The sequence below is a fragment of the Natator depressus genome, chromosome 1, assembly GCF_965152275.1.
Source record: "Natator depressus isolate rNatDep1 chromosome 1, rNatDep2.hap1, whole genome shotgun sequence".
In the NCBI taxonomy this organism is placed as follows: Eukaryota; Metazoa; Chordata; order Testudines; family Cheloniidae; genus Natator; species Natator depressus.
In genome coordinates, this window is record NC_134234.1 from 15,137,407 (window position 1) to 15,151,541 (window position 14,135).

Here is a 14,135-nt window from a genome sequence, read left to right on the forward strand (position 1 = left end):
ACTCAACATGCCCTTCCAGCATGACTGTGAACCACTGATGACTATTCTCTGAGAACAGTTTTCCAACCAGTTATGCACCCACCTTATAGTAGTTCCAACTAGGTTGTATTTCCCTAGTTTGTTTATGAGAAGGTCATGTGAGACAGTATCAAAAGCCTTACTAAAGTCAAGATATACCACATCTAATGCTTCCCCACTATCCACAAGGCTTGTTACTCTGTCAAAGAAAGCTATTATGTTGGTTTGACTCAATTTGTTCTTGACATATCCGTGCTGACTGTTACTCATCACCTTATTATCTTCTAGGTGTGCGCAAATTAATTGCTTAACTATTTGCTTCATTATCTTTCCGGATACTGAAGTTAAGCTGACTGGTTTTTAATTCCCCTGGTTGTGCTTATTCCCCTTTTTATAGATTGGCACTATATTTGTCCTCTTCCAGTCCTCTGGAATCTCTCCCATCTTCCATGACTTTTCAAAGATAATCAATAATGGCTCAGATACCTCCTCAGTCAGCTCCATTCTAGGATGTATTTCATCAGGCCCTGGTGACTTGAAGATATCTAACTTGTCTAAGTAATTTTTAATGTGTTCCTTCTCTATTTTAGCTTCTAATCCTACCTCACTTTCACTGGCATTCACTATGTTAGACGCCGATCGCTACTAATCTTTTCGGTGAAAACTGAAACAAAAAAGTCATTTAGCACTTCTGCCATTTTCACATTTCCTGTTATTGTTTCCCCCCCTTCCCCCCCGCCTCACTGAATAAGGGTAAAGTTCATCTGTGCTGTCCCTAGACTGTGGAACAAACTCCCGCGGGGACTAAGCGCCGTCCCAGACTCACCACTGTCCACTCCAAGTGCCACATGCACTTCTTCAATCTTGCCTTCTCTCATGTAAACACAGAGCAGTGTGTACAATAAAAAAAAATCAACAAACCTCAAACAAAACACTGCACAACACACACTCAATTGTCCCCCCGGAGAGAGGATGTGAGAGAGAACAAACCAGGTGGGAAAGATGTTAGACATGTCGCTTAATGCACTATGTGAAGGCTTTCAGGTATTATGGTAATGAGGCTGGTAGTAGAATAATTTCTCTCTCTTCTATTGTGTATGCATCTGTCTCACTCAACTAAATGTTTGTTACTTCTGCTTCAATTAATCTGTGATTAATCTTTTTTAACTGATCGTATGTAGGAGGTAATGGACTGGGGAGACAGGGAATGGTGAAACATACTGGTCACGTTGCAATGAGTATTTCCAGCAGTATTCTAACTGCTCTTCTGGAAGGGAAAATTAGACATCCGTCCAAGCAGAAGACAATGTTATAGATTTAGATATAATAATAATAATTATAAGCTCTTTTCTTTGCACTGTTGAGTAATTTCAGCATTTATTTCATACTATTGTTAAGCTTGTTTATAATAGATATATTTATATATAAAGTAGAATAGAGAAAAGCACAAGATATATTTTATAAATATTTCTGGATGTTCTGCATACAAAATAAAATATGTACATCCACAGATAGTGGTTCTGTGCTGTTGTCACGGCAGGACCATACATTTCATTCACATACTCCGGCTAGGTCTGCTTAGAATAGCTGACATCTCGCCTTGTCTGGAATTTCTAAAGATGTAAACACACCTCCCGCACTGCTGGTGTCTTGGCAATTTCTTGGCTCTGAGTTTATAGCTTTGTTGAGGGAGGAGGGATGGTGCCATATTTATGTTAGGCCTGGATGGGACAAGGCATTGGAGCAACAGTGAACTAGGGAGTAACATCCAATGGTCAAGAGAGAGAGGAAAAGGATACAGGAGTCGACTTTCCATTTCCATTTTACTTTGACTTCACTGTATATTTCGTTACGTCCCATAGCTGCTCTCTGGTCACTCAGCCCCTGTGTCCAGTGGGCTCCTCTCACTACACCGGGATTACATTGACACTGGGGTTCAGTACATGTTTGTGAATACTTGAATTTGACACCCTGGCAGCCTACGCTAAGTAGGGACAAGACCTCCAGTCCTTCGGTAGAACAATAACTTTAGTCTCAGCCCTGGACAAAAAAAAAGGGTTAAATTGATTTACATGTCTTTTCATTTCAGGGGCAGAACCAGGAATGTTTCTGGCTTTATCATGCTGAGTGGATTCTCCCGTCCTGAAAATTTAGCCTTTGGAAACAAATACAATGATTGCTTTGAAGTTATAGTGCATCCCTTGTCAGGGATTGTCCTGTAGGCTACTGGAGAATCCAAGCCCTTTGTGGTAGGATGCAAGAGCAGACGTTAGCCTGCATTATTTTCAGCCAGAGCTGTTCTTCCTCCCCAGGAAAGTTTCTCTTTGTTTCTTACAGTACTAAAGGCACTTGATAGCTGGACATTGTTGGCAACGTAAGGCATGTTTTTGCAAGAAGGTATGATCCAAAATGAGTTTTGGTTTAAGCCTCTTGTCTTCTCAGCAAGAATTTGATTGGTGGGAAAAACTTCCCCTTTTTACATTTTAAAAAACAAGGTTATTTTTACTGTTGTAATGGAATTCTCTTTATATCATCTCCAAGTCCATGTCTTTGCAAGATAAACGATGTCTAGTCCAGGAAAGGTTTCCTCTTCTATGAACAGTGCTTTGGTGCCATTGGCATCTAAGCTTCTTGACCGCGTGGGAGATGTTTCATTTGCACACGTATCTTTCAACAGTCCTCTCGCATTTTTTACAGGTCACGTAGCAGCACCAGTGGTATTTGCAGTGGCACCGCTCCACCACTTTGTCCATGTACGGGTTGTAGCCTCGGCCACAGCACATCAGATCGCAGCTGTCGCTGCCGTTGGAGGTTTTGTTGCATTGCCTGGAATAAAGGAGATGGGGGAATTAGTGCAAATCATCACAAAGCCTGTTGAGAAACGAAGTGATCGTCTGTGTCTGCAATTGTGGCTTTGCTTGTGCGGATGTGCCAGGACTGATCTTCAGCAGGGCTAACTGGATGCTTAAGCCACCTGGGGATCTGCCCGAGAATGCCGCACCTGCAAAGAAGCCAGATAAAGTCTCAGTCCCTGTGTTCTGGGGCCTGATCCAAAGCTGACGGAAGTCAATTGGGAGTTTAGAATCCCCTACTATGCAAGCGCTGGGGAGTCTAGCCCCAACAAAAGCATTAGTAACCCCACAAGGGTGGGGAGGGATGAGACTAGGTCAATACCCTCGTGCCATTGCCCATATGCTGCACATTGGCCAGCAGCACTGGGCTAGCAGAGAAGACAGCACTGCCATCCCTGCAAAGGGTGCAAAAAGGGCCATGCACTCCCCGAGGGACTGCAGAGGCCACGTGCACAATGCCTGAGACTGGGAAAGTCACCTCCCTGTCTTAAAGCCATGATCTAGCCACAACTGTGTCAGGTACCTTACAGCTAATCGCACCAGGGTAATACTTTGCACATCTGTGGGGCCTTCCAAATGAATATCTCACAGCAGTGTATAAACAGCAGAGTAGCAGGCCTTGCGTGGCTCTGACATTCCATCTCATGGCAGGCTGTGGGGAATATGAGTATCTTGGGATGATACATGTAGCTTTACAGATTTATTCCTTTTCTTTCTTCAGCTTTTAATTAAACCCATCCTCTTGAGAGTCAGTCTGTACTTCTGTATGGTTCTCTTGCATTGTCTGCTGGAATCATTTCACAAAGCTGGCTTAAATTTTCAAAAGTAACTGGTGATTTTGGGTGTCACCTTGAGACACCTTTAAAAGGTTCTGATTTTCTGATGGTAGATACCCAGCCTTTCCTGAAAACCAGCCCCCACCCCTTAAGCTGTGTCGAGTTGGGCACGCAAAAATCACTAGTCACTTTTGAAATTCAGTCCCCCGGGTAGTGGGAAGTTCATGTCCACTTGGTAAAATGGTGCAAGTTTTGCATGGCTCTCAGGCTGGCATCACACACTGCAGTGATAAAGCACCATGGTGAATAAAACCAGCATGTGGGGAAAGCTGGTCTTATGGCTAAAATACTAGCTGGCCACTCAAAAGCTTTGAGTTCAACTCCTGTCTCTGCTACAGATTCCCTGTGTGACTTTGGATAAGTTTCTTAATCTCACTCTGACTCTGGTTCTCATCTGCACAATACCAATAATGCTTCTTGAGTCCTTAGAATGCAAGCTCTTTAGGGTAGAGGCTCTGTGTACTTAGAGCACCCAGCACAACCAGACCCCAGACTTAGCTGCGGCCTCTAGACGCTAATATCAAGTGAGAAGCATTTCCCTAGGAAACTGCTCAGACATCTTTTCTAAATCACATTTTGCTTAGGTTATTTTGGCCAGAAGTATTTTTACACCAGATCAGGGGGGCCGGGGAGGAGAGAGGAGAACGGTGAGTGAGGAGGGAGAATTGGACTCCTGTGCTGAGCCCGCCATTAACAGCTGGAAATGAATCCAAGTGATTTATAGGAATTCCTCATGAGGTAATGCTTTATGAGACGTTATAGGATTAATGAAGTGCTGGGAATTTTGTTCTTGTTCTTCCCTTATTTATTTCTGACTCGGTACGACCTCCTGTTTGTTATTTCTGACCTCCATTCATGGCCAGGTTCCGTTTGTAAAGTTTCCCCACTCATTCCCCCACTTTGGGAGTGCGTGTACATATTTACAAACCTCTGGAAGGTTCACCAAAGCCTGCTCGTAATTGTTATGACCAACAGTCAAAAGCTCAGTCCATAACCACACTGTGTGTGTTTACCTAACGCTGAACGAATGGCATTGTCGTATATGCCTGTGACCCTGCGCCCCCTCCAACAGGAAACCTCAGAATGGCTCCTCATAAACATATTAGTCAATAAGTTAAATATTTAGAGCAAAGGTTCAAATACATAAATATTAACATTATGGAGGGGCTTTAAAGGCTTAGTCAGCTTTGACGGAGGTTGGGAAGGTTGAAGCCACTGGATTCGTTTTCCAAGGCTCATGAGTTCACAACAGGCCGTAAAATTCACATGTTTGGGTATGTGATGCCTCCACACCACCTTGTACAATTCAGGGGGAGCTAAGCAGAATTGGGTGGGGCTAGTACTTAGATGGGGCTCTCCAAGATACACACAGCTGCTTCAGGAAGTGGCATGGTTGATTGGGTGTCACTCTTTCCTCTGCGTCATTATGGAACCAACACCCCACTATAGTGTCAAGGACACTGTGTCTTATGGGGACACTCATATGGCTCTGTAGCGAGATATATTTAGCCCATTATGATCGAAGTTACCCCCAAACTACACATGGAGCAAAACTGGTACCATTTATCTGAAATCTTCCCCCTCCCCCTTTCTTCCCACCAAAAGACTGAAGGTTTGGATACAAATGGAATCCAACCCTGTACTACCTGTAGAGTTAGGAAGAACAACAAGGAGTCCTTGTGGCACCTTAGAGACTAACAAATTTATTTGGGCATAAGCTTTCATGAGCTAAAACCCACTTCATCAGGTTTCATCTGAAACCTGTAGAGTTAGGGTTTTCCAAAACTAAATCTACCCCACTTGGCCTCATATAGAGAGAGGGAAAAAGAAACCGTTCTAAGAGAATGCCAAACTTCCCTTAAATTTTGTCATTTTGGATCAAAGAGGTCAGAGCTGAATCATTCTGATTTTGGTTTCGCAAAACCCCAGCCTGTTATGCCTACCTCTACCCTAAACATGCTTTTTGAACAATTTTGTGTCAATACCATTAAACAAATATCTCGTTCTCTGTTGTAAGTGTTGGGGTTGGCTGAATAATACCCAAATATTTTTACAGACTGAAACAGCTGCTGGTACCTGCAGTATCTCTTCTGGACCTATGTGTATAAGTAGCTAAAGATGAACAAGGACAGGACCTACACTTTTGTCCAAATTAGCAGCCAAACCTCGGGGTGCCTGGGATCAGTAAAATTCACCATATTTTATCTACAGGAACAATCCTTTGGCATTGGCTTGTCACAGATCCTGGTTCTAATCTCACCCAGCTAGACTGAGCCTTATTTGTACTTGTGTAAATCCAGTGCAATTCCATCGACACCAGTGCAATTCCATTGCAAGTGAGACTCTGGCCCATTGTCTTCGAACCTAGCACTGTAATTCCTAGAAATATTTGCAAAAACAATGGAAAACAATGTACCAGCCACCTCAGATGAGACCTAAAACAAGCCCCTGACCCAACTGTGCTCCTTAAAGATGCCATGGCATTTTTTGCAACAAGAGGGAAGGTTAGCCAGTAGCCGAGCCAAATTTCACTCACACTCTGCCCATCTAAAGTTTCCTTATAGTGCTCTTTAGGTATATCTCTAAAAAACACTGTTGTGCAGTAGTCCTTGGTTCAGAACGCCTTCATCTGCGTTCCAGAAGTGACTATATTGCAGTGGTGGGCTAAGGGACTCTTGAACCCCAGGGTCACAGGTTACACCTATGTGAGTCTTCCCACGGACAGCAGAGGCTAAGAAATGCCCCAAGCATAAACTCATGGAGAATCCTCTGAACCGTTCACTCTAGGTCCCCTGTGGAACAGGCAGGTGGTTTCACCATGTAAACTCCCTGATGTTCCAAGACCGGTTTGAATCCCAGACCACACACAGGAGGAAAGACCATTAACATAAAGACCAAATGCTCTACCAGAGCTCCCTCAAGAGCGAGGCTGCCATGTGCTCCCTACTAGTGGCCTTGCAGCAAAGGAGGGATTGTAGCTCCTTCAAGGAATCCTTCCTGCTGAGCTTGCAGTCAAATTCCCAGTTAGAAATCCAGCCATGCCACAGGGAAGCATGAGATGGAAAGCAGCTGCCTCTAGCTCCACCCACTCCTAGCCACTCTCTCCCATTCCACAAGCCATGGAACTCTGACCATGTAGAAGGGCTTCTACAGTGTCTAGGGCCCAGAGCAAAGAATGCATCAGAGCCTCAGGTCTCCTCCTAGTTGTGGGTATGCATCCTTTTTAGCCACACCATGCTTCTCTCTGCACCATCCTGCAGAGAGTAAGTAGCACGTAGCCCAACTTCTTCAAAGCACTTGGGGAGGACAGGTACTCTATAAATAATATAAAAGATTATTACTCTTATTATACATGCTAGTCCAGTGAGAACTTGAGCAAGCCCTTCTAAGTCAAATCAAATCATGACATGATGGCCCATTATCCTGCACCAGGAAGTTACTCATCTTGTGTCACAACACTTAGAACAACTCGTTCAGAGCTATCATGTCATAAGAACCAGTAGCGTAGCCAGGAGGGAGCAGCCGCTTCCTCTCTGAGCACAAGTGGGTTCGGCTCGGCGGGGGCCTTCACTCGCTCCGGGTCCTCGGCGGCATTTCAGTGGCGGGGGCCTTCAGTGCCGCTGAGGACCTGGAGCGCCACCCGGTGAGTACAAGCGGGTGGCACCTTTCTTTATGTCCGCTGCCCCTGTTCGCTCCACCTAGCTACGCCACTGATAAGAACATAAGATCGGCCATACTGGGTCAGACCAAAGGTCCATCAAGCCCAGGATCCTGTCTTCCGACAGTGGGCAATGGGAGGTGCCCCAAAGGGAATGAACAGACAGGTTATTATCAAGTGATCCATGCCCTGTCACCCAATCCCAGCTTCTGGCAAACAGAGGCTAGGGACACTATTCCTGCCCATCCTGGCTAATAGCCATTGATGGACCTATCCTCCATGAATCTATCTAGTTCCCTTTTGAACTCCGTTATAGTCTTGGCCTTCACAACACCCTCTGGCAAGGAGTTCCAGAGGTTGACAGTGCGTTGCGTGAAAAAATACTTTGTGTTTGTTTTAAACCTGCTACCTATTAATTTAATTTGGTGGCCCCTTGTTCTTGTATTACGAGAAGGAGTAAATAACACTTCCTTATTTACTTTCTCCACACTAGTCATGATTTTATAGACCTCTATCATATCCCCCCTTAGCTGCCTCTTTTCCAAGCTGAAAAGTCCCAGTCTTATTAATCTCTCCTCATACAGAAGCCGTTCTATACCCCTAATCATTTTTGTTGCCCTTTTCTGAACCTTTTCCAATTCCAATATATCTTTTTTTAGATGGGGCGACCATATCTGCATGCAGTATTCAAGGTGTGGGCGTGCCATGGATTTATATAGAGGCAATATGATATTTTCTGTCTTATTATCTATCCCCTTCTTAATGATTCCCGATGATGTCCTTTTGTGTATATATGAATCTGCTGGATGGTGCGCTACAGAGCTGCTGTATGCTAGTTTTCTATGACATATCACACAGGAAATGGGAAACTTAAAATCATGTCACCATTTTTTAAAAATTGTATAACTCCATGAGTGCCGGAAGGAGCTGTTCCAGTTCATAATGGACTGGAAATAATATCGACATTTAATATGATATAAATTGTTATTTTAGTCATCAGGCCAAAGCCAGAGGCCAAAAGAGCCCTTGCAAGATAATTCCACAAGACAATTTGTTTCTCTTGCCTTTAGTACTATTGTGACATTAGGGGGAGAGGAGGAAGGGGCAGAGGGTGGGGAGGAAGACATTTGGGTTGAGATTTTCAAAACCACCTATGAGATTTAGATACACAATTCCCATAAAAATACAATAGGTGCTATGTGTCTCAATCACCTAGGCAGATTTGAAGAGCTAAGCCTTGAAGTAGAAACAAAATGGGGTAACTTAGTTTTTACAGCACCTCGCACAGTGGGGTCCTGGTCCCTGGCTAGGGCTCCTGAGAACCGTAGTAATACAAATAAATAAATAAATGGTACAAGAACAGTGCTGTGAGCTGTCCTCTTTATTGTCTCTAAGGGAGCCCAGCTCACATCAGTTCAGTCTGCAGGTTATAAAGGCAGATTTCTCTGGTTCCAGCTGAGATCTCTCTGTGCCTTACATGATCCATCATCAGCAATATGGACATAACTGACCATTGTGTTGGCAGTAGAATAGGAGTCCACAAGGCTCTTTACCATTGCTCTTCATTTTATGTGGAAGGCACTCAAATTGCAGGGATGAGTGGTAGTATCAAACTGATAGAGAGTCAGAGAGAGAGAGGAGTGAGCTAATTCTCTCATCCTTTAGAAGAAGTGAAAACAAATGCAATCTGGTAAGATGTGCAGCAAACCAGGAAGGGATCCCTACCATGTAAGCCTTGTAGGGCAGTGCGACAGGTGACTGGGGTGTGGATGGTCATGCCTAGTGGTTGGAGCAAGACTCGGGCCTAGAGAGTAGAATGGGAGTCAGTAGCCAGGAACCACAACCCCGTTTCAGAGCCAGAGTCAGAGGCCACGTGCCAGAGCAAAGGATCAGAGCTGGAGTCAGAGACCAGATGCCAGAGCCAGAATCAGAGACTGGAGCCAAGGGTCAGAGCAAGAGGTCAGATGTCAGGAATTAGAGCCAAGGGTCAGAACCAGGTTACCTGCAGTGAGGCAAGGCTGGGAACAAGCAGGCCCTTGAGCGATCACACCTATGGACAAATGCTTTGAGCAGCCACTGAACAACAAGAACAACTGTGCCCATTGGGGTGCCTGGAAACTGGCTCGGCTTCAGGCTCTGATTCCTGACACAGGGTTCTGTCTATTTATATTTTTCTAAGACACCATGAACACGTATAACACTGCATAAATGAACAGAGCTTGTGACCATGCTACTGGTGGGATGCAGAGAGATACTGAATGTATTTAGCAGAACTGGGCTAACTATTCATCATGAATACGATACCCAGTGTATTTTCCCTGTTTGTGAACTTACTCTTTCTGGCGCCAACATATTCATGATTTACAAAGTATTTGCTGAATAATTCATGGCAGAGCCCAGAGGGCATCCAAGTTCCACTGAGTGAGGTGCATCCAAACCCCCAAGGCAGAACCAAGCCCAAGGAACCCAGTAAAGCACATATGTTCATAATCTGAACATCTTAACCGTCTTATTGTGAGTGATTTCTCAGGTATGCAGAACTTGATGTGTGGCACAACTTGGGAGAGTAACTCTACTTTTATATTTTCCAAATTCTACCCTGGCTTATACAATCAAATTTCAGCCTCTGGGAAGTTTGCAAAAAGTTAATAAATGATTAATACAAGTTATAAGCATGTTAGAGGGACAAGTAGTATGGTGCGATTATTAGCTGTGTATTATTGGGCCTCATTACATCCTTTGCTTCCTGGATGGATGACTGAAACTCCTTAAGCAGGACAATAATTAATAACAAGTAGCAAGTACACACAAATACCCTTGTCCACATGCAAATGCTGGTGCTTGTTCTAGGAACAGCCATTCCCCAAACACTCATGCAAAGAAAACCGTGTTCGCGCTAATGTTCACGAACAGCGGGATGGCAAGAGATACTAATGTGATCGAACCAAACAGCTACTCGTTCAGAATTCAAGAGAACCCTCCTGGGCCCTGTTTTACAGCATTCAACCAGCCCTACTGGTTAGCCTCCAGAAAACTGCAGAATGATTTTCTACAGCTCAGAAACCTCTCCCTCAGCAGTGAGGAGTGGCATCCGGTGGGCTCCAAGATCGTTCTGGGACTGATCAGTAATAAACAGCTCACTAATCTTTGTGGGATTCTAGCAGTACAAGAATTCTGTGTGCATGGCAATATTTCCCTTTCAGTCACTTTCTGATGGGACTTAAAACAATATTTGAAATATGATACATTGCACCCTAATGTTAAAGAAAGTGAATTCCTTTGCCTCTTTTCTCACAGACTGGATCCCACTTTCCTAATCTGGTATCATTTATCTTTTATTTGAAACTGACCATGAATTTTCTGAAATACCTCATTGAAGGTACGTTATGGAGTGTTTTCTCACAAGAACGCCCTGAAACTTTAAACCATCTTTCTCTGTGGTTCAATTTGTTCTAGTTATTGACAGTCACAAATTCAGGGTCCTGCTTCGTGTGTCAGCTGCTCTGGATATTTATTTTTTCTCAAGACCATTTTTCTTTTTTACAAAAAAATGTGGCAGTGATACATAGATTAATGTGTTCTGTCTTATGATGATAAGACAGTTGTTAACAGAAATGGACTCAAGCTGCAAAATTCAGACCCTGCTCCAGATTTTGTACACTTCAAAGGTCTGGGAGTGTTCAGATCTCAGGTTTGGAATGAGGTTTGAACTCTGTGGGTTTTGATCCAACACTATTTCTAGTTTCAAAACCATAAAATAGCCCAGTTTGACTTACAAATGATCCCAGGTTCATTCAAAATAAGGCCTAAGGTTTCACTGAAAGTTTTTTGATTAATCCTGGGCTCAGTTTGAAGTGAAACATTTCACACAGCTCTGCTGCAAAGAAACTTGATTCCCCTGCCACTCCCCAAACTCCATGATTCGTGTAAGCAATGGGAGGGTTAACTAGATAATTGTAGAAGTTAGAGATGGAAAAGATCTACAGGACTATTCACTCCATCCACCTGTCAGCCAGTGCCGTATTGTTCTCTACAGTATATAATGAAATCCAATATTCAGCACAGTAGAACTTCCCATTTTACATGATCAAAACTTGTTCTGACTCACAGGACATTGAGGGACCACTCTTTTTCCACGTGAGCCAGAAAAGTCCCTCCCCCCTTTTTATATTGAAAACTAATGATCCAATTTTAAAAAAAAATTGCTCCTGAATTTTGCATTTAACAGAGTTTTATGAAAATTAGATTGTTTAAAAGCACCGTACGTCATGGGATGGTTTTATTTCCCTTTCCCCCCTTTTCTTTCTGCTTTGCCTTGTTAATTTCGCTAGACTCTCTAAGTTAGCAGCACAATTAGCAAATATGTCTTGGGTTAAGGGTTTGGGAATGAGCTCATGTAATCTAAAATAACAAGAGGGAACAGAGAATGCAGGCCTTACTTGTCAAGGGAGCTGCAGCGTGCCTGTCTCCTCCATGCACCTTTAAACGTAGCCAGCAGATCTGAAAAACTATCTGCCAAAAAAACTTCGGGCTGGAGTTCTCTCAGTTTGTAGCTGGAAAGGGGGTGTGATGTGCTCGGTCATCAGGATGGACTGTGTGAGACGGAGGGGTGTGAGGTAAAGGAGAGGATGCCCTGGCTGCAGTGTGATTATAACACCTCCTGTCTGTTGATCCATGGAGCGCTGCTGGCAGCACTGCTGAAGGGAAACATTTTTCTTGTTCTAGTGGCCAGAAAAGAGGCCAAAAAGTGAGTGAGAGTGGGTAGGTGTGGAGGAGATGGGAAACAGACGGGGGGACTTCATTGAAATTCCTTTTAATTACAGTCACTTTTAAGTTCCTTCAAAAAGTCAGGCGTGAAGGAAAGGAAAGAAAAATCTCCTGAAAGTTAAACTATAGAAGGAATAAAATATTAAGATGCCTTTGGGACCTTACTTATCAAATAAATCCTGTTTGGGATATTTCCAAATGAACGTTAACCGCCTTCGTGTAGTCAATGCAAACTATATATCTCTCTCCTGTACATAACAGCAACTGGTTTTTGCTTCTTTCTCCTCATCTCTGTCACTAGGCACTATCTCTCAGTTACATGCCAGGCTGGAATGGGGCCACCGTATTTCGAAGATATTACAAGTGTTCTCTTTGAAAGGAAAACTGACAAAAAAAGGGGTCTGGATTAGCTACTGCAACCCCCGAGGGGCACAGCAATGATGTGGAAACGCACTGTGGGGATTTTATACCTATTTCCTTTGCTAATTTAATATAGACCCCATGCTGCTATGGCAAAGCCTCTATTACATGGCACTTTGCATATCCTAGTTCTGAGACACAGGGCTTCTTGTGCAGAAGCAGCCACTAACAACTGTGAAAATTATTTTATATATACACAGTCAGCTGATAATAGTACTTAGCACATGCTACACCGACAAGTCAACACCGCAGCCCATCTCTGTCCTCCTCCCACCTGCTTCCGAGTCAACACCGACCTTGCCCTGACTGTGAACAAAGGGTATCGCTTTACTGGGCTCCCTTCAAAAAATCATCACCTCCTTCCTGCCTTACCACCTTGGCCCTTTGCATCCTCAACCAATGTCATTTCCAGTGGATCCTCTTCTACCACACTCACAATCCCTGCTGTCACTGGACTCATGACAATAGCCCTTGCTTGATCCCTTCCTCACTTGCTAATTACTATTCCATCTTCAACCTGAGGAGTATATAAAACCTAGCACCCCAGCTTGGAAAAGGTAGGTGCGGTCCGCCATGCAGCATCGCTTGGATAAAGTACCCTCTGGGGAACTCTGTGAGCTCGCTAGAGTATGGACTTCCAGTCCTGGCCAACATGGGGAGTAGATGGCCAGCCCTCTGTGGAGAAAGAGGTGGTTAGGGACTATTTAGAAAAGCTGGACGTGCACAAGTCCATGGGGCTGGACGAGTTGCATCCGAGAGTGCTAAAGGAATTGGCGGATGTGATTGCAGAGCCATTGGCCATTATCTTTGAAAACTCGTGGCGAACGGGGGAAGTCCCAGATGACTGGAAAAAGGCTAATGTAGTGCCAATCTTTAAAAAAGGGAAGAAGGAGGATCCTGGGAACTACAGGCCAGTCAGCCTCACCTCAGTCCCCAGAAAAATCATGGAGCAGGTCCTCAAGGAATCAATCCTGAAGCACTTACACGAGAGGAAAGTGATCAGGAACAGTCAGCATGGATTCACCAAGGGTAGGTCATGCCTGACTAATCTAATAGCCTTCTATGATGAGATTACTGATTCTGTGGATGAAGGGAAAGCAGTGGATGTATTGTTTCTTGACTTTAGCAAAGCTTTTGACACGGTCTCCCACAGTATTCTTGTCAGCAAGTTAAAGAAGTATGGGCTGGATGAATGCACTATAAGGTGGGTAGAAAGTTGGCTAGATTGTCGGGCTCAACGGGTAGTGATCAATGGCTCCATGTCTAGTTGGCAGCCGGTATCAAGTGGAGTGCCCCAGGGGTCGGTCCTGGGGCCGGTTTTGTTCAATATCTTCATAAATGATCTGGAGGATGGTGTGGATTGCACTCTCAGCAAATTTGCGGATGATACTAAACTGGGAGGAGTGGTAGCTACGCTGGAGGGCAGGGATAGGATACAGAGGGACCTAGACAAATTGGAGGATTGGGCCAAAAGAAACCTGATGAGGTTCAATAAGGATAAGCGCAGGGTCCTGCACTTAGGACGGAAGAACCCAATGCACAGCTACAGACTAGGGACCGAATGGCTAGGCAGCAGTTCTGCGG

The 14,135-nt window shown here is 44.2% G+C and overlaps 1 protein-coding gene across 1 annotated transcript in view; it reads right to left on the reverse strand.

The window, feature by feature from the left end:
- Positions 1–1,507: 1,507 nt before the first annotated feature.
- WNT11 (Wnt family member 11) overlaps positions 1,508–14,135 on the reverse strand; it is a 33,706-nt gene continuing 21,078 nt past the window's right edge. The window contains exon 6 of the mRNA XM_074942968.1: positions 1,508–2,844. Coding sequence (XP_074799069.1) covers positions 2,670–2,844 — 175 coding nt within the window. The 3' untranslated portion in view covers positions 1,508–2,669. The remainder of the gene's footprint in view (positions 2,845–14,135) is intronic.